This window comes from Cephus cinctus, unplaced genomic scaffold (genome assembly GCF_000341935.2).
Source record: "Cephus cinctus unplaced genomic scaffold, Ccin1 Ccin1_scaffold0025, whole genome shotgun sequence".
Classification (NCBI taxonomy): domain Eukaryota; kingdom Metazoa; phylum Arthropoda; class Insecta; order Hymenoptera; family Cephidae; genus Cephus; species Cephus cinctus.
Window position 1 is genome coordinate 241,965 of NW_014332773.1, and position 27,933 is coordinate 269,897.

The 27,933-nt window shown below is 36.6% G+C and overlaps 2 protein-coding genes across 3 annotated transcripts in view; both read left to right on the forward strand.

The window, feature by feature from the left end:
* Positions 1–23,688, forward strand: part of LOC107266992 (neural cell adhesion molecule 2) — a 64,891-nt gene extending 41,203 nt beyond the window's left edge. For both annotated transcript variants that reach the window (XM_015738137.2, XM_015738127.2), the window contains exons 3-6: positions 2,088–2,260; positions 21,014–21,169; positions 21,803–22,136; positions 22,547–23,688. In XM_015738137.2, the coding sequence (XP_015593623.1) occupies positions 2,088–2,260; positions 21,014–21,169; positions 21,803–22,136; positions 22,547–22,686 (803 nt within the window). In that variant the 3' untranslated portion in view covers positions 22,687–23,688. The remainder of the gene's footprint in view (positions 1–2,087; positions 2,261–21,013; positions 21,170–21,802; positions 22,137–22,546) is intronic.
* On the forward strand, positions 6,200–7,648 carry LOC112494229. The gene is made up of 2 exons (XM_025084196.1): positions 6,200–7,186; positions 7,268–7,648. Exons 1-2 carry the CDS (start codon positions 7,112–7,114, stop codon positions 7,466–7,468), a joined length of 276 nt encoding a protein of 91 aa, XP_024939964.1. The 5' UTR covers positions 6,200–7,111; the 3' UTR covers positions 7,469–7,648.
* Positions 23,689–27,933: the final 4,245 nt, after the last annotated feature.

A 27,933-nucleotide genomic window follows, 5' to 3' on the forward strand; every position in this document is an offset into this window, starting at 1 on the left:
TTTATAAATATGTTTTATCAGTCTTGTGTCTACTACTTTATTTCGTTCTTTGAACGAATGGCGCAATGCATTCGGTATGCTTGAAAGATGCACGGTAAATATCATAATGGGTCATCAATATATATATATTTTTCGAGTTAATTATCCCTGGACCGATACATCTAAATTAAATAAACTCTGCCGGTTTCTAGACTTTTTGGGAATTCTAATATCATCTTGGTGCTAAAGAACATGACGTTCTTCATAGGCATAGGTTTTACAATTTAATAATTTAAATTAAATAGCGCGGCTTGAAAAATAAATAACTTAAGGTACAGTACAATGATTTATTCAATACTCATACAAATTTTATACTTTATAGATACATCTATCAAATACAATCGTATTTGACAAATATATCGTGTGCACTATAAAGTTTATTTTTAACCACTCAAAATATTGTATGTTATAAGCAATATGTAATGAAACGGTAATGATGTCCCACGGTTACTGGTTTCTACGATAAATTTTATCTTCAATTTCATAGGAAAAATTAACGGAAAATTCTCTTCGTGTAGACTATACCATTTCGGTGAAAAATATAAATTGTATAGATATATACGCTGTTTAGCGTCTACTATAGAAAATATCAGTCCTTATACCCAGCAATTAGTTGTTCATCAGGTTATCCCTATAGTCAGATTTATTTTACGTGGCGATAGCATAAAATTCCAAATATTTAATTTATAATGTGTATGAATGGTATTCCATAACCTTTGTTATATATGTAAAATAAGAAAGGGCGCGATGCAAAATTTACTATATAATTAAACAGAAAGTATTTTATTACGGGCTTATATCGTTCACTATTTGATTTCCTGGCGCGAAGTTCCGTTGTTCGACACTATTAGCGAAAAAAAGGGGCGATAACCTATTTATCCGCATTGTTGTGTCGTTTTGCGAGTCAAGATGGGAAATGATTGGAGAGAGTACCATCGGTGGATATACGGATAAATTAAGTGATTATCTATAACATTTTACTTGATCGATAAATGTACGTTACAATAGTTATTCATCGTGGAATACAATAGGAATTTTTTCGCTACTGCCTCTTTCATCCTTGCCCTGACACACATAAAATAAAATGGCACAGAGCATTTGTTCCCGCTGGTTTCTAGTTTCGATGCAAACGAGTCAGGTGTAACGAAGCACGATAGTGAAAATTGTAAATAAAACTAAGTAGAAACAAAATTGACGTTTGACATCATAAATGCACCTGCAAAAAATCATGACTACCGTAACCCGTCATATCGTGGCAATGTCCAGCTCATAATGAAATCAATCAGTTCCAATGTCAAAGGGTTCCTTGTCGTCGTAAAAGGTGTCAGCGTTTCGTCCCGAGACGCCGGCTAAGTTCAGGCGTAAATGTTCCATAAGGGGTTAAACTTAACATGACCAGACCCTTGTAATTGCCGAGACTAAGTTATTCACTTAAGTATGTAGGCATGCCAAGTTATACATTATTGCCGCAATGGTGGTCGCATTAATTTAGAAACGGCTAACCCAGGTTTAAGAGGGCGAGCTATAAGCCATAGCATGCAACGTGAAAATTGTCCGAAACTCTAATCGCAGTCACTTATGCGTTAACGACCCTCAAGGTTACCGGAAGGGGTTGAACGGGTTGTTTAGTCCATTTTCCGATTATCGATGACCCTAACGCCGTAGTCATGCTTCGGAAGCAAATCTCTATTTTTATTTTGCCTACAGCCTTTTTACCATTGCTACTAGTAAGTCATGATCGTTCTTATCGAGATTGCGACATACTTTAATATTAAAAATAATAATACAATAGGTCGTGACTTATTCGACTAATAAGTAGATACACAATAGTGTACTTTCCTAAAATGAAATTCGACTTTCATTTCTGAAAATGAACATTTCGCGAAATCCGTTTGGCGAAAATAAAAATTATTGTTACGTAAAAAGAGGACTATGTATATATATGTATATCGAATAACACGTACTTAACAGGAGCTTCTTGATCCTTCTTGCGAAGCTGTTGTGTCGATATTATTGACTTGATTTTTCTTTTTACTTTTATTTAACAGAGAGCCAGGCCAGACATCAACAAGACTCCAGCAGCAATAACTTGCCCGCACCGGCAAATGAGCCGAATGAAGAAAATGAAGAGCTTTTGGACGGACCAATTAGGGAGGTTTTGGCTCAAACAGGAGGTACAGCTACTCTTCCGTGCAAGCTCTCGGATCCAGGCGCTGCCCCTGTAAGTATAGTCAAGCATATTGTTGAATCTCCAATTTTTGCCAAACATCACATACCATTTCGATTATCAATGCGTATATATGCTTTATTATTATTCAACATACGTCTAACGTTCCCATTGCGATGATGTCTATCCATTTTGACGAAAGAGGCAAAAAGTAGGAAGAGAGCAGAGAAGCAAATCCGTAGAAAAAAAGAGGCTATTCGCAGTAGACATTACGAAAGTTCTTCACTGCTTACGAACGCATGAATTCTTCTCTGAACCTTTTAATACTAAAGTTGGTTATTCGGGTCTCTCTGAGGATGGAGCACAGGGTCCGTTCCAGCATTATGGATTTTTCTTCTGCGCCCTCATCCAATTTTCATTTGCTTCAGCTGATTCATGTACTATACGCCTTCCCTGCGATTTTCATTATATTTATACATTTTTTTTTGTTTCTTTGCTACGGATGTCTTTGATATTATTCAATAACTCGGGGACTCTTTGAATTTTTAGAAACTGCCCCCTCTTAATCAATCTGCTTATTATTTGACACTTAACCTTCCAGTCTGATAGACACTCGATAGGCATATATTTCTTACGACAAGAAAAAGGACGTCTCGATCGAAGGGTTAATCGACTCTGCGATACCGCGTGCCTAATATTTGACGAAGGAAGCGCTTTGAAAACCGATGGTTAAATTTGATGAAAGTCACTGAGATACTTTTTCTGCTTTATTAAATTTTTTTTTTACATAACTCTTGACGTAAATTTTATTGAACATCTCCCAATGAAAATCGAGATGGTTGAGCATAACACGTCCAATTCGCGTATATACCATAGAGCCATATGAGTAGCAGACCTAGCTAACTAGCTAACCGTTAATTGATCTTGCGAATTGTTACACGAACAACTTTGTTCTACAAATGGTTGGAATAATGCCGAGTGAGTAATATTCCTTCATTAGTCTTCTCTGAGGGCAATTCGTGGCAGCTGCATGCACGGTTTAATACCCCACCTTAATGAATGTTTCAAGGAAATGTCCTCCCCATCAGACAACTAGAAGCTATACAATAAATCTAACGAAGTGAATTGACTAATCATATCACGAGATAACTAATTGAGATTTGATTTAATGGAATTTAAATTTCATGAATGACATTGAAGTAATTATTTTGATAGGCAGGGATTTTACAACAATTTTCTTATGTACGTCTGTCGTAAAAATGGTTTTTTCTTACACACACACACACACACGCACACAGCAGAGAAAAATAAAAGCACACATATTTAATGCAATTTAAAGAGTTTTCTAGATTGCTCACAGTGTTCCAAGATTGCATGTAGTGATCAAGTGTGCCATCATGAATGTGATAGAATGGTCTCCATAAATACTAAAAGACCGACATTCCGGTTTGCCTCTTCATCAAGAGACTCGCTCGAGCCCTGCTTCAGGTATACATTAATTTCACTAGCATGTGTATGCGTGAAATGTCCATGCATATTCGTGAAGTCGGTCGATCGAGCATTCGTAGCTAACATAAAGAAATTTCGTTATAATGAGATCCCATGTTTTATACGTATAGACTATTCAGTTCCATATTCATATTATACGTAAGACAGAACTTAATGCAGTACGTACAATACGTACATTTCATTTTGTATTTTTGTATATAATAAAAGAAAAAATACAGACCTCAAAGAATATATTATATATTTAGTCCAAGGACTAGAACCCGGCGAAAAAGGACGCCTTATCTTAAGTGATAATTACATATCCGAGGGACTCTTTTACGTTAAAACCCATAAGGCTGTGACCCTTCGAAACTACGGTGATGTCATAACCAAATTATGCTTCAATAAATATAACTATAAATCATAAACAAACGACAGCGTATCTGTGTAAAGTTGCAATTAATGGTTATATGAATAATTACTTATTTTTATCGAGGAACTATTTAAACGAGTTCGAAAGCATTCTTTTAAGATTTGTAAATCTACAGACTTTAGGATTACGTACGTGGCTGCCAGGACGGCGAAGGTAGGTAGAAGCGCCATACACGCGACCGTAGCACGTTAGACTCAACTGCGTCAGGAAATTTTCGGGGATCGCCATTCCGGTGTTCCATACAAAGTTGGGGTGGCTGCAACGAGCTGTACAACCTGGAAAAATAAAGCGGATCCGATTTTCGTCTTTTACTGTTATCTCCATAAAATTCCGAATTTGGGGACTACAATATTTGACCTAACATGGGCTTGGGACCACTGAAGAAAATTTAGCCAATTCGAAATGGATGCAGATCGGATTGGGCGGTAAGGAAAAAAAAAGTGAGCGCGACGTGAAACGTCGGTTCGATTTTCGGGATTCCATCCATGGGACGCTATACCCGTCACTCACGATATAACCAAGTTCAGAGATTGCCACATTCCAAGTTTTAAATTTCTCGTAGTATCCATTACCGTTTGAAATGAATTAAATCCAGAATTGTATTTTGACAAAAAATTCCTCTTTTACTATTACAACAAATTTTACTTTTTAATGCTACCATAAGATTCAGTCAGCTTAAGTCTAACAGGAGTAGAGAGAGCATTGTACGAGAGAAAATAACGATTTTCCGCTGTACATTGTTTCTTATTATTGGATCCGTACACGACGGCAGAGCGGCGGAATCTTGAGTACCGCGTTTTGAAGTTTACAACAAGATAGTCTATTGCGGCATAACACTATGTTCTATAAGTATATTATACTATGCAAAACTGACGTTCTAATGCTTATTATATGATTTTAGCTATTTATATTATTATCATTAAATCATTATAAATGTTAAATTATGTAAAATACACCGCGATAAATGATAAAGCAATAATGCATTACTGATACTTGAAACATACGAAATGCTTGGTTTTTTTGCAAACAATAGTCATAGTACCCAAGCAGCAATGAATATCTCAAAATAGTCGCAAATATTCAAATAAGGTTATAACGAATTCTAGATGCATTTGACCTCATGGTAACCGATTGTCAACATTTGTAAACTTTTAACATGCTTTTCGAACCATCGGTTAAGTTAGACGTTTCAGCATTGGGTTGAAAACTAGGCGGACATTTAAAAATATTTATAGGTCATACAGCATACATGAAGTGTACTCTTTCTATATCAAAAATTTTTAGACACATTCTTGACATCCTAACACCCGTTGGGAACTGCTACTAAACTTATTATTTATCGTATTTTTATCTAATATAAGAATCGTTTTATTAAATAGAGGAAGTCGAATAATTTATACTTACACATCGTGTATAATATAATATACTATAACCCGGCGAATGGGTTATTTTCAAGAGACCATCCGGAAAAAATGGCCAAACATCAAATGTCAAATACAAACAAGGTCAAGGTTCAAACGTCAAGACTTGACATGTTGTATAGATTTTCTTGCGGATATATGTAACATTACTGTAACGTTTACGGGTGTAAAATTACTACTTGGTTTGCTACTTGGATAGTATATCGCACCAATAGTAATGTATACAATATATCACTACCTAGTGTAATGTACTATACTGTAGCAGTAACTAAGTGATAGAAGACAGAGAATAGTAAGGCTTTGTATACCAACTGCTACGTGGTACTTCTATGCTAGAATGAATCTCATACTATAATAATTAATTATAATTTCATATTATAATCAATCAAACTGTGATCACATGAATCACATTTTTCTACATTTATCTGTTGTCTCTTATATTGTCACCGGTAATATCATAAAAGAGATTCAGTCCCTCCAGAATATTTGTTCACTTTATCGATTTACATAAGATGAAAGTCATAACCACAGACTATTTTTATTGAGTGCTTAATATATTAAATAAATAAAAAATATAACCTTATTGCATAGTTAATTATAGAATAATTATAGCAATACTGTAGTGTATATCGCGTATTTAATTATATTTAATGCCTCGTTCTCAAAATTGCATGTGTAATTACCCTTTTAGTCGCTAGATATCACAACGTATAGAGTGCATTCAAATTAATTGTTGCCCCTCGTTTATACCGTTGCGCCATCGTCTCATGTTCTTTCGTTGTGCGCCTGACTACCTAACACATGCGAGTGACTTTGAAAAAAAGTAGGGTATTGTTTTTAAGAAATAGTAAATAGGTGATAATGTCAAAGCGAAAAAGAGAAACAGATGAAATTATAGAAATAATGCAGAACAAGATAAAGGAAATGCAAGATCAACTAGGAACGTTACAAGGAAATCAATTAAAGAACGGTAATGAAGAATCGGTATCGAGTGGTGATAAAGGATCAAGAGAAAATTTTAACGGATCTGTGATAGAGGAAAGTAAGAATTATAGATGAGATTCCTATAAGAGCTTGTATCGTGAGACAAGACAATTAGAAAAAATTTAATGAGTTTCTACGAGAGGCAAAAGAAATTTAAAAAAAATCAAAATGAAATAGTTATTATTGGGTAGTGAAAAAATATGTTTTTTTTTTGTGTTATTAAATAGATATTGCAGGAAAAGAAAATACGCTACTTACTAATGATTAGGTAGTGAAAAACAATACCGTTACGGAACAAGATAAGGAAAGAAATGCGGAAGAGATAGAAGAAAACATGTTAAATTAAAAAGTTCTTTAAGTCTTGGATGAGATAACCCTTTGGCATCAAAGGCATTGCAAATAAAGCTGCATTCTTCGCTGAATAAACATTGAAAGTACTGGATCAAAAATGGTATTCCTAGTTTAGAAAAAGAAGAAATATTAAGTAAATATGCAAGATACTAGCGATATGATGTCTCTCGACTAAATCAAGAAATTGCGTTTACAATAAACGTATCAGCGTTAAAAAGAATCAAGGTTATGGTGAAGATACAGCAGTCGACTGGATCAGCATTAATGTCTTTTGGTGAAGCTATGTCAAGCATACTTTACGAGGTACAGGATATTGCTAAAATAACTTTTCTGGAAAGGTTAAGTGATGCTGCCAAATTGATAACTGATATTATATTTATACAGACCAGGACGAGAGAAGCATTTATTTTACCAGATGTCACGAAACAAATTAAAGATTTGTTGGGAAATACAAAAACATATACCTTGCTATTTGAAAATGATTTAACTGAAATAATAAAAGAGACAAGAACAATGGAAAAAATAAGTCAAAACATAAAGAATCAAGAGGCAACAAAGGATTTGCAGCTGGCAAGGCAGAATTAAAACTTCCGGCCCCACAGGGCAAGAGGCCATTCTCCAATCACGTGAGCAACTCAAATGCAAGACTGCAGGGCAGGGAAATAAATAGAAGTAAAAGAGGATGCAGGTATTATAGGGGGTAGGTTAAAATATTTTGTAGAAACGTGCAGAAAATTACAAGTGATCAATGTGTGACAAGGTGTATTGAGGGATATAGAATACAGTTTGAGAATACAGTTTGAGTCAGAACAGCAGAAAGTGCCAAAGATGATTGTTCCAGAGTCAGAGTTAGAGAACTATAAAGTAAAAAGGTTATTGAAAACAGAGACAATTGAGCATAGTTTACCTAGAAAAATACAGTTTTTGTCATCATACTTTTTAGTTCCAAAACTGGATGGAATATTTCGATTTAATTTGAATCTAAAAAAATTTGAATCACTCAATTAAACCAAGTCATTTTGAAATGGAAGATAGGTATACATACGGCAAAACGATTAGTTTTCCCTGGATATGTTATGGGATTAATAGATTTGCAGGATGCATACTATTTAGTTCTAATAGGTAAAAAGAGTAAGAAAGATCTGAAGTCTGGGTTTCTAGGGAAGCTATATCGGTTTAATTGTTGATCATTTGATTTGTGTGCAAGTCTTGGGGTGTATACAAAAATCATAAAACCAGTGATGAGAATATTGACGGAAAGAGGTTTTGCATTTGTCAACTATTTAAATAATGTTTTATATATTGAGAGAAGTGTTAAAACATGTGAAGAAAATATAAATGAAATAATGCAATTCCTGAAATCATTAGGTTTTTTTTTTATAAATATGCAAAAAGTTACTTAAAATCAAAAAACAGATGTAAATTCCAGGGAGTTATAACGGGAGATTTTCAATTGGTAATTTACACAGATGCTTCAGACACAGGTTGGGAAACAGTAGAAGGAAAGAATAATGTCCACGGATTTTGGAATCAAAGTCAGATAAAATAGCACATAAATAATAAAGAACTTTATTTAAAAAAAGGTATAGGAAAATTACCAAGTAATTTAAGGAATTATCAGGTTTTACTAAGAATTGATAATAGAACTGCGATTGCATATATTGCATTGAAATAAAGTGGGTGAAATCAAATATTATCAGTATAATGCATTAACAAGAGAAATTTGGCAGTGGATTGAAGAAAGGAATATATTTTTTTTGCATCGTTCGTAAAACTCTCTATAATCCAAAGTATAAATCGCATAGAAAAGATTTTCATACCATTTAATATATATAAAATAAATTGCGTAAATAGTACAAATTGCTGAGTCTTCAAACAACTACACATGTAATATTGAGAACGAGGTTCGAAATATAATTATTATGATCGAACTTCACTCCAAGTTCGTTTGATCGTTTAATTTCTAAATCAGTTGTTCGAGAGTAACACGAAAATAGTTGAAATACAGAAATACTCATGAAGTATTGAAACTCAGTCAATTACCATCAGTTCAAAAATTTCTCATTCTTTGTTCTGCACGATTTGATGATTCCATAAGAACAATTTAGCAAATTGCGTCGGCTTCTTGACGAAGTCGAAAATCCGATTTTTATACGTCTACACTCAACGAGCTTATTCAAATGCCTACTGACTTATTTGTTATGGTATTTCAAGATTTATTCTGATTATTATACGGATGAAAAAAAAAGTATGACCTTCACCGTAGAAATACACACGGCGAAATCGAGATGGCTGCTGCGCTATTCGTCGAACAGTTGTATCGCAGTCGACACATCCAACCAAACTTGACGCTTCAATTGATTCACATTTTGAAGGGCACGTATTCTAGGAAGCTCTTTGCTTGCAGGCTGGCGAATCTTTTCGAATATTTTATATATATTCCGTGGAAACTTTATGCTGATACCACGAATGCGACTGGATTTTGAAAAAGGAATAACTTGTTTGCGTACCCGCCTGACGTTCAAGAAATGTAGTAGGCACGCTGTTCATTCTGATATTTCAATGTATTCGAATCTATACTTCTCACCGGTTTGGATTTCATGATTTTTATGATAAAGAGGTCGAGAAATTTCGACGAAATTATTCCAATTAAAGCTTCACTGAAGCTTCTTTCATATACTTGAATACAGACTTGAATTTTCGTGTTTTCATTCAATAGCATTTTGGGACATAAGAATGTAATACAACAATAAAACATACAATAGACAATGTACTGAAAAAATTGCTGGAAATACTAGCAAGGATACAATACCAAGCCAAAAATGCCATTTATGATGGCGTTTACCTCTAACTACATTATAAGAATAGTACGAAATCTGCTAAGTAGAACTGTCTTTTTTCTTAATTCTTTCCAGTTTAGAATCTTTGATTTATTAATTTTTTCATTTCATTCAATCACTTACAGTAAACTAAAACCTATTATGAATAATTCTAAATGGGAAATATTCTTTAAAAAACAATTCTGACTGGTACGTACTTTGCATTGACCTTTATTTTCGCAAAGCGATTGGTCATTCTACCGATTCAAGATTTTCATTCTCCACATTTGCCATTGCATCAAAGAATAGTCATATAAAAAAATTTCTTTAATTTCGATTGTGGTACTTTTCTGGTTCACGTGAAATTCTCTAATGTCTTGCAGAATGAGTCAGATGAAAAGAACAAATGTGAATCGCGATGCCCTGTTTTATTTCTAGCAATCCAAAACCGGCTGTGATCCATCTTTACTATACTTATTGTATATAAATTACATCTAAATTATATTTTGTTGTATTTTTACACCTAAAATCTTTCGTACATAATCTATAATATACATATACTATTTTTTCACATGTAAAATGATAATTACTACCATTTTTGATGATTTTACTGACTCACAATTGTTATATGGTACTTTCAATTTTTACTTTTATTAATAATTATAAAGGAATTGCAATATTGGGATATTTAAAGAAAACTAATGCATTTGACAAAACATTGATGATTAAACGGATTAATTATTATTGGATTCATGGAAGCATGGAGTGCAAGTGGGATAAGTCAAGCCTTTGGAAATGTGAGAGATTGCTTACTATGCTCAATTAATGTTCTACCCGCGATTCAATTAATTGGAAGTTTACAGATGATGCTATAAATTCCCTATATGAGATAAATCTGGGGAATATCGAGGAGCTTTCACTGACAGAATCCTACCGTAACATTCACGATACTGCAAGCCGTATCAGAGCATGTCTTTAGCTCTAAACATACTATCTTTGTCCACGATCGAATATCATTTACGTCATACAGCGGCCTCGCCCAAAGAGTCAACGACGCGAAGTAATCCTACGGTTGGAAAAGGGAGGTTAATCTTTATCCAGAAGCCTGACTAAAAAAATGAAAGGATAAGAAGACAGGAGAGGGACAGAAAAAATGTTAAAAGAAAGCATTCGGTAGATCGAACAATCCACTTAACTAAAGAACACTTCGTATTCCTTTGTTTCATTTTACGTATTACATCCTGTATACCTATATTCATAGCTATACAGAAACTCCACGTGGCCGAAGGCGCGCGGAATCGTAATGGCAATTGATGGCCGCCGGCTTTAACCCAGGATTCCTACAGAAACTCTTGAATCTCTTAAAGCCCATCGTAAACATCTCATGCGCTGTTTTTTTTCTTTTTCAGAATCAAAAGGAAAATTGAATATTACCAACCGCCTTGAAAATACGATGCTTTGAGCGATTCTCCTGTAATTTTAGCGCGGCCCCTTTCTCTTTCATTACGTTTCTTTTGGTTAGGTATTGGCACTGAGGGGTATTTGGCATTAGTTTTATCAAAGGATAACGAAACAGCACCGAAGTAAAAATATGTATGGATCATATACATATATTATACAGGGTGTTCGATATTAAACACTTTGGAGTAATATTGTAGCATTCCTTGTCAAATTCTAAGGAATACATCTTTTTGCGTTTTTGCAATGCGTAATATCATATATAACAATTTTAAAATAATCACCGTTGAAATTGCAATAATGAAAAAAGAAATAGAAGAAGGGCTTGCGGGCTTCCTTTCATCGTCAGGTACTAGGCCGAACTTCCCCTTCCGAGCTGCATTCAAACGCGTTTTCATTGGTCAGGCTATTGCAATTTCAATGCAGATTATCTTAAAATTTTAATATGTGAAATCAAAAACGCAAAAACACGTATTTCTTAGAATTTGACGAGAAATGCAGCACGACTACTCCACTGCGTTTCATACCGATCGTCCTGTATATAGAATCACATATATTGTAGAATTGAATATATGTACATATTGTTGATATATGACATCCATAGAAATTATACATTTATAATGTGAATATTCCGAAAATTATTGTATAATTTATGTAATTTTTATAGTTTTTTATTTATTTATCATCAGTACGTATATTATTTATATCCGGTCAAATTTTTCTTGATCTCATATAATTCATATAAAATTTTTGTCCACTATTACCTAATACTTACTCTGCTATAGATATACATATATCTATAGTAAAGTACTATCTCGTTGTAAGCGAATATTAGACCAGTTAGAGGAATAAAGTTCGAAGAAATACGTCGCTTGATAGTTTTCTCATTACTGCGTAGCGAGATCGGGAATCGATCATGTATAAGTGATGTCCGTCGGCCAAATTCATGTTCTTCCTCCGACACATTTTACAAAGTCGACTGTTGTATCGAGGAACGATTTTCACTCCATTTAGTACGGACACGACCCATGGAAGGTTCTCAAAGGTAAGGTTCAATAACACAGCTTTCCTGAAGTCTGCTAAGGAACTAGTATCGATCAGTAATCTCCGAAAGAAGGGCTTGCAAAACATCAATTTAGTATGGAACAGAACCCTCAAAGGATTCGGAAATGAGGGTAAATGTCGGTGCAGGAACCTGCACCCAGGTCCGACCATCTTATACTAATTATTTACACAACTTTTTAATAAAAAATACGAAATTTTTTACCGAAAATACTATTCATTCCATCATCTGCATGCATGAGTTCAAATTGTAAGTGAATTGATACACAGAGAAGAATATTTTGATTCATATAACATTTCTTTACACCACTACCTAATACGTATATCTGGAGTACAATACTACCTCGTCATAAGCGAATACTAGGACGTTTAGAAGAATAAAATTCGAAGACATTCATTGCTTGAACGTTCCCTCGTTACTGCAGGACGAGATCGGGAATCGATCATGTATAAGTAATGTCCGTGAGGATCACCGCTCCTCATTATAAGCGAATCACAGTATTACAGCGAAACAAGTATGATTTTTCGCAATCGCTTGTTAACTTGAAACGAGAGATTGGCGCCAAGTTAGATGCGCTTGATGCACAGAGTTTACGCGGGGACAGTTGTAAATCCCAGACGAGCGTAGCGAAGGAGAAATTCGTTTACAACGAGTTCACTTATAATGAGGTAGTATTGTAATTAAGTCGGTAGTAGACGCGTGAAATGTCTTTTAGACGTCCAAACTCAATGCTTTTCAAATGGAGAACAAAAATTAATAATTTTATATTTAATAAATGTTTACACATCTCTACAATAAAATCTTTATACTGTATCTAGATAATACATAGGTTGTATATGGCCATATAATCGTATACCAGGAAATTTTCGAAAATATACTACATGCAGATTATACATATACATCGCAATTACTGGAAAAACTCATTATATGTATATACGATGAACAATATATGCTTGATTTGATATATGATTTTTTATGTAAATCGTATGAATTCATACCATATACTTTTAGTACATTATTATATTTAAATCTTAAGATTTAAATCGTAAATAAAAAGAGGAAGATTCCAAGCCAGGTCATGGGTTTTCGCAAATATGAATACTTGCACAAGGAAAAAAAAGTATGTACAAGAAAGAATACTGTAGTATACCTTTGCTACATTCCACACTCAGGGTAACATGAATAAAATATAAATTCATCTGCGTTTTGCGTTAGGAGGGTTTGCCGAGGGTGGCTACGGCCTAAAGAGCGAGACCGTAGGAAACATGATGGATCAGAGGGAGAGAAATAGCAGGTACACGGAATAACCCGAAAAGGGACGTCAAGAGCCCATGGGGATAGATAAAGAGATGAACAATGGTAGGGAGAAATGGAAGAAGAATTGGCAGAGGAGGAATACGGGAGGCGTTAGATGTACTTTGGATAGTTCGATATATTGATTTCGCGAAAACTCTCTAGCCAAATGTTTCCTCGCTCTTCCGTAAAACTTGAAAGAATTGCAAAGTTGCAAGTTCTTTCCCGAGCGGAAGTATATGGGAAACAGATTGTCTGCGAAATGCAATTTGAAAGTCGATTCCGCGATGTGTCGCAATCCGCAAATTCGCACAGCCGTGTCCGTGCAGTCTGCTATTCGCAAGGAGAAACTTAAAGTGTGCCGTTCGAAGCGCGTCGCGTATCAATATACGTATTACTTTCCATCGACGTCTATATCTATACAATAGATATACATATATAGGTGTCTATACGTCTTATAATATGGATAGATATAAATACAAAAATGGCAGCGAACTTTGTCAAAGGAAAGTGGAAGATCGATTGTCACTTCCACCACTCGCGGAGAAAAGTGATTAGTCAGTAACCCGAGCTTGGGGTGATTAATTGTTATAACAGAAAACCGCTATTCATGGACGAAAGGTCAGAGGTTGAAGTCGCGCAAGTCCAATTTAATCTTTCATTCGCGGATACGGGGGTTACTTTTTTTCAAGTCGGTACTCCCTTTCTAAGGCATTGGCTGCTCAATTACTCTCTAATGAAATTAAATCTATTTTCCCTCAAGCGCGCATTCAAGGTCTACTTACTTACCTTGAATCATTTCTCTCTGGAGTTGGAAAAAAATATATCTATTTCTTATTCCTATGATTCGTATAGATTCACGCTTTTCGGCTTCGTCTTATGCTAAATAGGTCTTTGTATTATTTACTAGATGCTACGACGGTAGAGCTGCGGTGTCAGTTTCAGAAACAGAAGAGCCATTTAAACTTGCGAGTATATAAGATGGGACGTCACTATCATATTATTCTCATGGATTATTTGGAACAATATGTATGTACGTAATAATGAACTCATACGTATAACTGTTCATTATTAACAGACGGTCTATCCGCGTCTAAAGTTAAAGATACCTTTAATACGCATTGTCTTGATTGATATCATATTATTATCGCTGAATTTGAGGATTGAAAAATTCCTCGATCGAAATATTGAAAAATATTTTTATCTTTACTTGTGATTACTTATTATTGATATGAAGCTACACGTCTATTAGGACTAACTCGCAGACTCGAACAGCATGTTTTGAAAGATGTAGAGAAGTACGACGAACGAGATTAAATAAAAGGGAGATGATCACGCAGTACTATAATGATACTCGGTATAAGTTTTCCTTTCATTGTTTCTTATGCGTATGACGCGCGCTCGAATAATCCGAGGAGCGAGTAAATACAATGGGGAAGACGTTCATCCGTGAAAGCTGGTGAGCTGCAAGATTGTTAAGAAACAAAATGGTATGAGAAGATATCCCGCGGGGCCATCCTTGAAAATTAAGTGTTGCCAACCATAATCCCCTTCCTTCGAGACACCTTTCCTTTCTTACATTCATTGTTTCGCAGGAGAATTCAAAATTTTTATTCCAACAGAGCCGCACAAGAATCATCAGAACCATAACTCATCCCTGGGGTAAAAAGTCCGCGGAAAAACAACACCGTCGAGAAGCAATTTAAAGAAAAACCTTCGTGGTGGGCTAGGAATATGGCATGGATAAAAAACCTCATCCGGATAACGAATCCTTCTTGATGGTAAAAGCCCGATATACCTAAACGACCACCTTTATACAATTTGGCCAATATGGTGTCGATTTTCAAGTAAGAAAAAAGGTCTCCGAGTAGTCGAGTGAATTAAATCCTTTGTCTTTCTTTCGAACGAAAGAATGGAAATACTCATTGCTATCGGAGATACTGAAAGCACTGCGAGTCGGTCCAGGAAAGAGAAACACATGGAATGCGAGCGCGTTAGGTAGAAAACTTTTTCTAAATACTTCGGATAAATCTCGCTGAAGAAAAATAAGAATAAAAAGGGCTGGCATATCGGATTTTCGAGTACGGTTAGGCAATACGAAAAAGCAATCCCATTCGCGGCTGATGTCAATTTGAAGTAAACCCTCCTCTCGACTCTAAAGCCAAGGCACCCTTACTCAATTGATCCAATGAATTAAGTCTGCCACCACTACTTCGAGGCTACCAGTTGGCCTCGCGTGAAAACCAATACCCACATCGAGCACTATCGCCGGAAAACTTGGAAAGCTTCGTCACGACGCAACCTTCCTTATCTTGAATCATGTTAGTATCTATGGCGGATTACTGTAATATCGCTGAGAAAGTTATTCGGGCAATTTAACAGCAGCGGGGCGTGAGTGAGTGCGGTCCTTCTGTATTTTCATGATGTCGGGGATTCTTTCTCGGACTTACGTTATCTGAGTGACGGACGTCGGACCACCTTCTACGGACTGGACTAAAGTCTGGCGAGTGACGTCTCTGAACCTTCTTCTCCGCAGGAAAGGTTTGCGAGAAAAGTTCGTTAGCTCGAGAGGATATACAAGAGAGCTTAGATAGGATGAATAACTGCAGAGCTTAAGAGACATTCGGTCTAACCGTAATGAACCAAGTGACTCATTCTACTTACAGTGGTTTCTTAAGATTTCGATAAGATACCAGAATAGCCCAGCCTTCTATATGTGAGAGCTGAACACGAGCACGAGGCACGAGGGTCGCAAGACGCGTCGCGATGTTAACCCGGAGTGAATTCTCATTCGTGAGATTAAGAATGTAGCCTTGGGAAGAGATGGGTCGTTTCCAATTATGGGGGTGTATTCGCGAGGACTACGAAGTACTGCTTGCTTTTGTAATCTCCGCTGCCTCCAATTTAATGGGTACTCATGAGAGGATCCTCCATAGTCAATGTTAACCGGCCTATCTCTAATAACATCGATCGACTCGTACGCCTCGCGCACCTCGTAATTTACTCAAGCAAGACACTCTGAACCTCGGCAAATTTACTCACTCGAATGGACGGTGGATACGCTAGGGAATAGACTACACGCACCAAAAGCCATCGCAGTTATTGGTTAATAAACGGCGCCATGAAAGGTTGCCATTTCTAGATCAAATACGAACAAAAATCCTTTGAGACTGATAGTGACACCGGAATGTCTGGAAAGCATATGATTAATGCTGTAGGGAGTTATGGATAGAAAAAAAATCACGTTTGACATTTATATAACGGTCGAGTGAGTTTATATTAATTTTAATTACACTAAATCCACTGGTGGCATTGATAATATTATTTCCCGTGACCCCTTTCTATACATACATATACAAGAGATGAGGTAGGTAGTAACGCAAGTCTTCTTGTTCCTTTCATTAGTGGGCTTTCAAGTCAGTAACATTGTTATAATAATATGCTAACATTTCCCATCAAAGACGTAGTAGGTATCGAGAAATTATAGTTAAAGATATTGTACAAAAGCTTTAGGGTTTTGGGAAATCACTCGCTTAAGTTATTGCCTCTCCAGACCGTCGATTATTTTGTTACACTCTGCTCAATGTATAGTATAATGGAAATTTACATACTGCACTGAGGGTGGGAAAGACGAATCTCTATATAGAGGGTAGGGTGAAATACATGGTACAATCGGAAAAGAGGTGATTTCTCATAAAAAAGTAAATCAAAATTCCGGAATACATTTTTTTCTTTACGAAGCTAAATTTTTAGGGAAATCGATATCAAAAGCCAATCGGATTCGCGTGCCCTTGACTAATACTTGACTGAAAGGAAATCGCAGAAGACACTGCTTTTTTTGTTATTTGTATACAATGTTACGTTGTCCAGACGTTTGAAAACTGGAAAGTTCAGACCACGTTAGACACAGTTTGTATGTATGTGACAATGATGTCGACACTTTTAACGTTTCGTAAATTAACAAAATAAATTATTCTTGAGATTAAGATATCGGTAAAATTATTTCAAATCATCTCATGTCATGACATGGTATAGAGATACGAATGAAAATCATGATCTGTAATAAGTTTCGTAAGTCGAGTCTTCGTTAAGTGCATGGGTACCCGTCTAAAATTTAAAGTCTATTTTCTTAAAAATGAAGCCTCCTAGGAAAAAAGTTTATTTTACAATTTCGATTTATTTTCCCCTAAGGAATTTCCTACTTTTACCACCCTGTAAAATAACTCTGGTTTCAAGATCACCGAAGGAATGTATTTGTTATATTTATTCATTACATTAGTAAAAATAGATCAGCAGATGTGCGGATGAGCAAGTGATCAATGATCTCATTGTGATTTTAAGAGTTGTAATTGTCTTAATATATAATATATATTTTTCTTTGTTTTCAAATATTAATGTGTCTATTTTATATTTAATTCTAATTCTTAATTTGTTTTATTTTCTTAATTTTTGTTTTGATGTTAAATATGATATACCGACACATAATGCCTAACATGCCATAATTTGATTATATTAATTACCGTTTGTGATACAGTTTTCATTTTCATGTACAATTTCATACTCAAATTATTTTGTTTGTCAGAACTATATTTTGATTAAATAAAAATTAATCTAATAACAATGTATTGATACATACGTTTGTTCCAAAAGTAGTATTTAGATAAGAGTTCTGCAGCATTCCTTCTGAAGTATTATAAGAATAATGAAGAAATGGTACCGAGAAAAAGCTACATACCCTACTCTGGCTGAAATGTACCGAATACAGCTACTTCGATGTATAAAATCATTAAAAGCAACGATACTAATTCAGTCATATACATAGGAATGATTTGTACATACAATATTGTTGTTTCTCACCCAATTGTATTTTCCAAGAATTAAAAATCCATTTACTGTCGCTACATGCTTTCTCATGTGTTAACTTCACACGCCACATTCTATACAAGGTATTTCGTAGGGCAATGATTTGACTTCGTTTCAGGTAGAGAGATTCCTTAAGGAATCTTAATTAGACTTTTCTTGTACCTTGGCAAGAACTCAAAGTTATGAAAAGCAGATACCAGGTGTCAGGGATGTCGTCTTATCGAGCCACAGTGGAGTTACAGTGGAATCACGTAACTTTGTGCTGATTGGGGTAAACTCGCGTACCAGGCAACTTTAGCCGAATTCGCGTTGTATACACAGTCGCCATAGCGAATTCACCATTACAGAGGTTCGGAGGGATGTTCTCTTCGAGGGATCAGGATTAGTCTTGGCCCAGATTACGAGCTCGGTGACTCGTATACTATATTGCGGGGAATTGGTTTCCCGGGACATATTACTCAGATCCTCCTAATTGCGTCTGTGTATTAAAACGGAGCACATAATCAGCTGGTATACTAAGTACGATATTTAAAGAGACAAAAAAATGGAATCGGAATGAAATTTAAAAAATTATATTCGGCAACGTTGCCACGTTGTTTTCAAAAGCGTCCACATTTTTCGTTCGTAACTGCTACGTTAACTACTGGTTGTTTTCAGATACGTTTTTTGGTACTTTAGTTGCGTCTATCCTTTATTTTCCCAGGCTCGTAAAGTGAAACGAAAGAAATTGATGACGAGAACTTTCAGCGTGTTCTTTGGCTTTGGGAGTACTTACTACCTACGTACCATATACACGTAGGACAATGAGTATTCCCAGAGCGAGTAATGGCCACGGAGGCAAAACAATTATAGCTCAAGTTGACAAGTGTAATGTGACGAAAGTATCGTCGAAAAAGTGGGTCATAAACATCTGACCGTATCCATTTCCCCGTATGTACATTCCCACGTCTACCATTTCACCGTACCCCGTTTTCCCGTATGATACTTTTACTTCTCGCGTATTCCGTTTCCTCGGATCCCGTTTTCCCTATAACGTTTCCACGTATCCCGTACCCCGTTTTCCCACATACCAATGTTCAATATTTCATAATTCGTATGTAATATTGAATTATGAACATTTTCTTGAAACGACGACTTCTCGAAGACTCCATTTAAGCTTCATAACGTTTGAGTACTAAGCTTTTGTAACCCATAGCAGCATTGAAGCTCTAACTTAGCCTCACCTAACCTGTTCTAGCCTAGTCCTACTATATACAACCCCATCGCAGCATTAGTCTGTGTGTAGACGGACACAATTTATATTTATTGAAAACACCATGAAGATCAGTAATAATTACTGCATTGTAGTTCTATCCTATCCTAACCTAGTAAAGCCATATACAAGCGCAGCGCAGTATTGGGCTGTGTGTGATCGCACTCGCTCGTTTTTAATCTTGGTTTCGGTGAAGTGTCCTTCTCGAGGACATGGAATACGGGGAAATAGGAAACGTAAAAATGAAATACGGGAAAATGGGATACGGGGAAACGTCTATATACGCAAAAAAGTTCGTAATTCTAGAATGAACGAATTCTTTGTTCATCCTTGACGTTGAACTTCGGATTGCTAACGAAGGTAAAATAATAAGGTCGAACTGAAAGCTATGTATAGTTAGGATGATTCATTAAAAATGACGGAAATGACGGGAACTTTCGGCGTGTTCTTTGGTTTTTGGGAGTACCTACCACCTACGTACCATGTATACGTTGAACAATGAATATTCCCAGAGCGTGTAACAGCCACGTAGGCCAAACAATCATAACTCAAGTTGACAAGTGTAATGTGACGGAAGTACCGTAACAAAAGTATGTAATTCTAGAATGAACGCATTCTTTGTTCACGTTTGACGGTGGCCCTCGGATGGCTAACGAAAATGGCTATCGCAAAATAATACAGTCGAAATGAAAGCTATGTATAGTTAGGATAATTCGTTAAAAAATTATTAATATTAAGATATCACGAATTAGAACTCTCTCACGATTAAAAAAAATATCTTGAAACTAGTATATACAAATCGCTACTAAAATCCACGCAATATAGTACCGAATAATCTCCTATACCTTACTTAACTTGTTACGCAATAAGTTTTACCGTCTTATACAAAGAGCCGCCATTGAGTAAAGGTACACGGTTTACGACTAAAATGTTTAAAAAAACAAAGTAACTGTAGTAACTTAAGAAGAAAATTTTTTTAACAAATTATTCATGGCCATAATTTATTTGTAAAGTGTAATGTTTGTTGTAGAAAACTTAAAACAGAAACCATAATGATTGATATAAAATAAATTAGGTTTTTAGAATCTAAATGAACTGTAGAATCAATGTACAGTTTTTGTTCTCTCGAATTACGTAGAAAATAGACTGCCCCGGATTTACCCCGTTCTCCCCTAATCGTGGTCTTTTTTTTTTGATGCATTGCATTCATAAAGGACTCTTACGATTTAATAATGTATCGTTAATTTTTCAGATTCCACAGCGTTTTCCTAAATTTTAGAGACAAATATATAGATATAATGCTCATGGTACCTCTATGTTAAGGAGGATAATCATTATTTTGCCAGACTCATATTCTATTTATGCGTAATTCTGTATTGCAGATTACGTGGATACGTCGTCGAGACAGGCAATTGTTAACTGTCGGTGCTGCTACCCACTCAGTTGACACAAGGTTCATGATTCGACCTTCCAGTTCTGATTGGACTTTGTTGATTCGTACAGTAACTCTTGAAGATGCAGGACTTTACGAATGCCAGGTATATATGATAATAGTATAATGCTACTATATTTAATCCCATATTTACCATGTATTTTTAAATATATGTATTACATATATGTCTTTTCCATGCGGGTACTTTTAAAAGGATTTAAAAAAAATCTAAATGCATACTAGAGACACGTTCGAAGCTCACTGTTAATTACTTATCGAATGGCGATTCAAATATATCTGACTTCATTAATCTGATTTCTAACAGCACGCGTTGAAAAAAAAACCATAAATTGAAATAATTTTAAATAAAGCTGTTTCGGGTAATTAAGGTCGACATATTGAGGTCGGCGCCTGTATAGAATGAACTCAGAAGGTCAATTCTCGGGAAATGTCAATTTCGTTGGGCTTGTAACATTCCGATGGTATATCGAGATTATCCACGGATTCACCTTACTCTGTTCATATTCAACGCAGCCGATTACCTAAAGGTCAGTTTGGAATCAACACAACAGAGGGCTATTTTCGCATAATTTACGCGTTCACTAAATTTCAAGCGGCCAGCAAACAATGCCTGGTGTATGTTCTACGACACGTAGGAGCGGCATAAACGAATAACGTGTGCTCTTGTATGATGCAAAGTTATGTATAGAGCTACCATACGTGTATTTCATAATTTCAGGTAGCCACGCATCCTGTCCAGCAGTATTTCGCACGTCTGCAAATCACAGAAGCGTACTCAGTGATCCCCGGAGCACCAGATTTGCACGTGAAGCAGGGCTCGAGTCTTCGATTGGAGTGTCACTTGATGGCAGCAACGGAACCGCCGGTTTACGTATTCTGGTACCGTCAGGGTCGTATGATAAACTACGACATCGAACCAGGTGTGAAGGTAGAACCGACTAAGACCGGCTCGATTCTCGTGGTCGAGAAAACGAAGCCAAGCCACGGAGGAAATTACACGTGTGCCCCCAGCAACGCGAAGCACGCATACGTGATGGTCCACGTGATCGAAGGTAAACAAAGTTTCGAATATGATTAAAAAAACTCAAGTCTACTGATTCTTCCGGAATAAATATCATTGGGGTCGCTTATCACCTTCAGTATCATCGTCTCACTTTGAGATTTGTAATATCATCTACCAAATGGATCATAACAACCTCCTACAATTTTACCTATTCACTGATACGCTTCAAGCTTCTTCTTACGGTCATCCAAAATCGAATTTACAAAAAAATATATGTTCATGTTATTCAGCAGAGAAACGCTTATCGAGAGTCCTATGTTTTCGATAATGGTAGTACTATCCAATATCATCTCAAATCTCCAAGGAGAATATTTTATTTTTCACGTTCTCTCGCTATCAGTGTCACGTCTTCCGACTGCTCCTAATAAATGGAAAATACAATATTCCTTTTGTTTCCAGAAGAGGAGAAACCAGCAGCCATGCACGGCGGCGACAGGAGGAATTTGAGTCCTGCAATTTTAGCCAGCAACTTTCTCATCTCTTTACTGGCCGCCGTAAGCTGGAGGATACCAAGTTTTACGAGCCTCTACCCGACGTGAAGCGAGGGAAGAAGTTTGACTGGGTCGAGGTCTTGGAGCGAAGTTATCCCTTGGGACAAAGACGGAAACGTACCGAACGGTACGGAGAACCGCTCCGAATCCTTTCACTTATCCCTGTAGATTACGGGCTCGCACGATGCTCATCGACACTCGATCGCAAGGATGACGCTCTGAGCGTTTGATCTACATCCTCGCCGATCGATATCCGAGAGTTGCAAAATCAAACAACAGAGTATATCTTTATTTTGTCACGAGTAGTAGAGTCCGATTTAATATAACCAATGAAAGGAATAGAAAAGGCGTTATGGTGAAATAGGAACACGATTACGTTGGGAATTTCTTTCTTCGGAATGACATTCAGATTCGATTAGAATATAACAGCGATATATTTATAATTTATCTATATATAACTATAGTCTCTCTTTTACGTATCGAACTTCGAGGGAAGGAATTCCTCTATTCGTGCGAGAGTATCTTTTTCCTTAATCAGAATGGGATATTCTTATAAATTCTAAGCAAGCAGATCGAGTGACGATGACTTTCGTCACAGTATAACGTTCTCTCATACGTAAACGAGCAATTATTGTCTCTCTTGCATAAATGGATTTCAAACCCTAGTCGTAATACTCTACTAACGATAATAATATTGCGGTTCTTACCGATCGTATACTGTGTACCACTATATGTAGACATATTTTCTTCGACGTATTTATTGTGCAGCCCATAATTTACGAATAAGACCGCGACTACTTCCTGAATCCGATGGTGTTTGATGTTTAAGAGATGTTTTTCTTACTAAAGTAAACGCACGTCGACCCCAAAACAAATAATTTTCCTCATCCAACATAAACTCAGTGCGTTAATCGTGTGAGATGGTAAGACTTTAATGACATTATACTGCATAAGACCATGTGCTCATCGACATTATTTATCCTCGATAAATGGAATCAATGTAAATAACAGACTTATGATAACTCAAAATAAATCTAACGTAAATACACACGTTATTTCATTTACTTATCTACGTACGTTCTCCAGTATCATCGTAATGTCAGAATCGTGACTTAGACATTTTTGTTCTATGAGAGAAAAAGCTTTGAAGAGACATTTATTGCGTTAAACAGCTAAGTCTGGCATGAATTTGCTATTTTTATTGAATTCATGTTCAAGTAGACAATTAGATAAAAATATAATTATAGATAAATAGTTCAGTGACGAAATTATTTATTGTTTAAATAATGGTTATTGCAAGGGGCTGAACTTAAAAAAAAGGAGGGGGAATTTTTCTCAATCTCCGAAACGTACCTTATTCCCTGGAAAGTTGACATCGCGGATGCTATTTGGAAAGTTGAAAGCAACTCAAACAGGAATGTGGGAAAGAATGAATGACGGCGAATAATGGTAAAAGGTGAAGGGTCATAGGAAGAACTCTCAAAATCGGTCAATGCTTCTCCAGGTATAACGAAGGCGGAAGTTCGCAAAGTGGCGGAAGAGACGCTCATCCGGTAAAGTATATAAATATATATATCCATTCTAAGAAGGAAGATTCAGGTTCTGGCTGGAATTGAAATCGTCAAAAGTCGACGTCTTGTCTTGAGTTGGCGTAATAAAACGGACATTTAAGCAATGGAAATTCGAGGCTTACTATGTATAGCAGTATATTCCAAGATCAGATAAGTTTATCCATAGGCGCATAGCAGCTACCACCTACACAGGATACGTAACTACATAAACGTATAGGCAGTTGGATTCCATCGCGTCGAGACACGGCGCGTCCCATTTTATTTTTCGTCTGCTCGGAAAACTTTTACGATAAAAGCCCGAAACTCTTTTACGGTTGGTAAATTGAAACAAGAGTGAAATAAAGTAATATATCGGCCAGCCTTGATGTTTCCTGATTCCCTGCAAGGATATGTATCCCTACTTGCATGTTATATATCTGCACAAATTTTCAAACATCTCATACGAAGAACACGAGATGGCAGTAACGATTTTAAAGTGATCCTTGTTTTTACTTTGCTCCACATTTTCGATTTCATCGCATTACCGCTCTAGACGACCTACCCTTACCAGGGCGATGGCGTTTTCTCTTGCTAAACTAATCCGCGTTACTTCGGATGGAATCCGCCATAAATCTTCTAAAACGTTTCCAGAGAACGGTAGGAACTGCGTGGGTAACGAGCAAACAAGGCAGACCCTTCGTTCCGCTGGCTCCACGCGACAACCTGCGACGATACGTTGTGGCTCGAGCACGTGCAAGATATATCGCGATAACGGTGATTTTCCTCTGCGTGACGGTAGTCTCGAAAAAAAAATTGGTTTACATGGTTCTCGTGGCGTTATTTCAAACCAACTGTACTACGTATGAGAACATACTCAAAAAGAGTGAGCCTGCAAAAAGGAAGCCGGGAAGCAGATGGAAAAAGAGCCCCAGAAAGGGGAAGCATTTGTGGTTTGCGAAACATATAATGGGTATGTGTACGTACAGCTACCGGTACTGCAAACTATGCACGTAGAAATTTATGATTCATGCAAGTACCTACCTGCGTTTTCTCGTCGTCAAAATTCTTAAACGTATTTGTAGGTGGATATCATGACCAGCATTAATACGCGTTTCTTGTTAGTTGATCTTTTGTTTGATCTATAACGAATATATTAATACCACCAAGTGTACATACATACTAAATGAGAGCCTTAAGTTTCGCACTACCTACTCCTAAAAAATCTCGAGATACATTCTAAACGGTTGCACACTGCACGTACCTACGAATGTATACGAGGGGCGTAATACTCAAGCAGATATAATGACGTACAGAGTCCGAGTCTTGGAAAAATAACCAAGCCTTCGTCATGTGTTAAATCGCGGACAGGGCTCAACATTCATAAAACGAGTTCTCGATCATTTTATTTTAGTCAGCACGCTCTCTATAATTAATACTATCATATATAATTAATGATGGTTTTAAGACATCATCAGGAATCGTTTCAAGCTAGGTAGGTATGCACTCAAAAGGTTAAACGAAGATCTAGAAGTGACGTTATTATATTTTCTGTGCGAATATTTGTGAATGGATGTGCCAAGTTGCAATTCCAAGGTGTTGGAATTGCTCTCGAAACGACTGACCTGCGAACCTACGGACCTCAGCAGTGCCCTAAGGAGCTTTCGCTGAGCTTTCACTTTTGTGAAGCCTAGCCGGCTATCGAGTTAGTTTTATGCCTTGTACCACCTTCTATAATGTAGTTTATCATTCCCTTGTGGGCTCTTACGCTAAAAGCTAGCCGTGGCTCGCCACGTGGCCACTTCGGCGACAGCCAATGTCTGCGGATGTAATCAATGTTTATTGCCAATATCCGCGTTATCCGCATAAACATCGTATGTTTTTACGTATAACCGCATATCTACAACTACCTCAATATTATATTGCATAATGGATCGGAATCGAATAGACAAGTTCTTAAACCACAAAGCTCGAACCATCACAGCGGAAAACCGCGGGATTCCATTTTCGTTTGATTTTTTGTCGTATAGAGCGATGTGACAACGAGAAGAAAGATAATGGAGAGAAAAAGAGTAGAGAGAGAGAGAGAGAGAGAGTGAGAGAGAGAGAGAGAGTAAGAAGGAAGGAGCGGGTGCCTGGGTGAAAAGCTTTTCAAGCGTCCAATATTAAAGTAGGACCCTGTACAGACATTTTTAGTGCATCTCTAACAAGGGTTTGTCTACCCATAACCTTGTCTGGTGGCTTAATTAGGATTAACTTTTTTGTATTCTAAAACATGTTACGTTGGCTTGCTTACTTTGAGCCCGATTTAGATCCAGTTTAAACTTAGCTTATCACTTTTAAACCTAGTTTGAATTTAATTTATCGCAAAGATACCCTAGCAAAAATGTATCATTTGTAAAAATGTACGTTTTGGCTGAATAACGTGATAAATAGAACCTCGGATGGATCAATTTGATAGTCACATACGGCACTAAGGTGACCAAAAGTTACACATCTACCCCATCAAAGTAACACTGTTAGGAAGCACACTCTAAATCAAGTTTATTAGCTTAACTTAATAACTAAACTGAGCTTTTTGAACACATTGTGTCCAATTAAAACGTCTTCGATAGTCGTTGGCTGTGTGATTTTGAGTATGAATGCATGACTTGCAAATATTAATCTTAAGAAAACTATATATTATAGTTGCCCAAATATAGTTCAACTTGTAACAAATTTAGCTCTAGCTTATAACCCAGTAATTTTAATTATAAGAATATAATTTATACTTTTAACTTACTAAGTATACGGCATAGATTCATAAAACCAACATTGGGACAAAAAATAGAACGACAAATCAATATTGGGCGAAGTTGGCAACATCACTTGAGCGCAAATAATTATATGGCAAATAAATTTGGCCACGAGTTATTCCTAACAAAAAAATTTCCCGACGAAAAACGTTAGATAAAAAAAAGGAGAGCACAAGGAAAGGGGAAACGGTTGAGAATAGGAAAGTGGGAGTAGAGCATGGATGAGTATATATCTAGGGATTGATACTTGGAAGGGGTTACAATAGATGGCAGTAGCAACGATCTCCCCCTCTCGAAACGAAACGGACCTTATTAGATGAAATTCATCCGGCATAGATCCCAACCATAGCGACCTCCATATCCGCCGATCGCCGGTATTACGAAAAGTTATAGACGATGCTAGAGCGCCGTGTATTTTGTGGAGCAGCAAGTATCCGCAGAATGGCGATTGCAGGCTCGATAGTAAATAGCAAACCGTTCCTTGGAATTGGAGCTTGGGTCGAATCTGCAGACATATTTGTCCCGAGAGCAACATGCGACACGGTTGCGCTTTATAGTGAAAGATGTTACCCATTACTCTCAGCTAGCTGCGCCTTAAAGAGTGGTACAGTGTACACACCGGAAGTCCGAAGGCCGCGAAATCTAAGCTTTAGCTGATAAACTTTCGTTATCCAAGACAATCGACGAAAGTGGGCTCGTTAAATACGATATTTACTCTTTTCCATCTGAACCCGTAAAACTTTTTCCCATTATCGTTCCTTTTATATCCGCCATTAAGTACGAGAATTTGGACCCTTGGTTAGGAAGCAATGGTGCCGCATTTCGAGTGGATCTAATATTAAGCAATAATTCTTAGGGTTTATTATCACAGTAGCCTCGTAAGCATCCAGAAACAGTCAACGAATATAAGACTCAATTATGACACAAATGAGTGGTGGTTGCCGGCATGAGGT

What these genes read in the sequence shown, in the direction of transcription:
- LOC112494229 (XM_025084196.1), top strand. Translation starts at nt 7,112, where the DNA reads ATGGTGAAGATACAGCAGTCGACTGGATCAGCATTAATGTCTTTTGGT. An exon ending in TGTCAAGCATACTTTACGAG is followed by an intron (nt 7,187 to 7,267) that starts GTACAGGATATT and finishes ATATTTATACAG; the next exon opens with ACCAGGACGAGAGAAGCATT.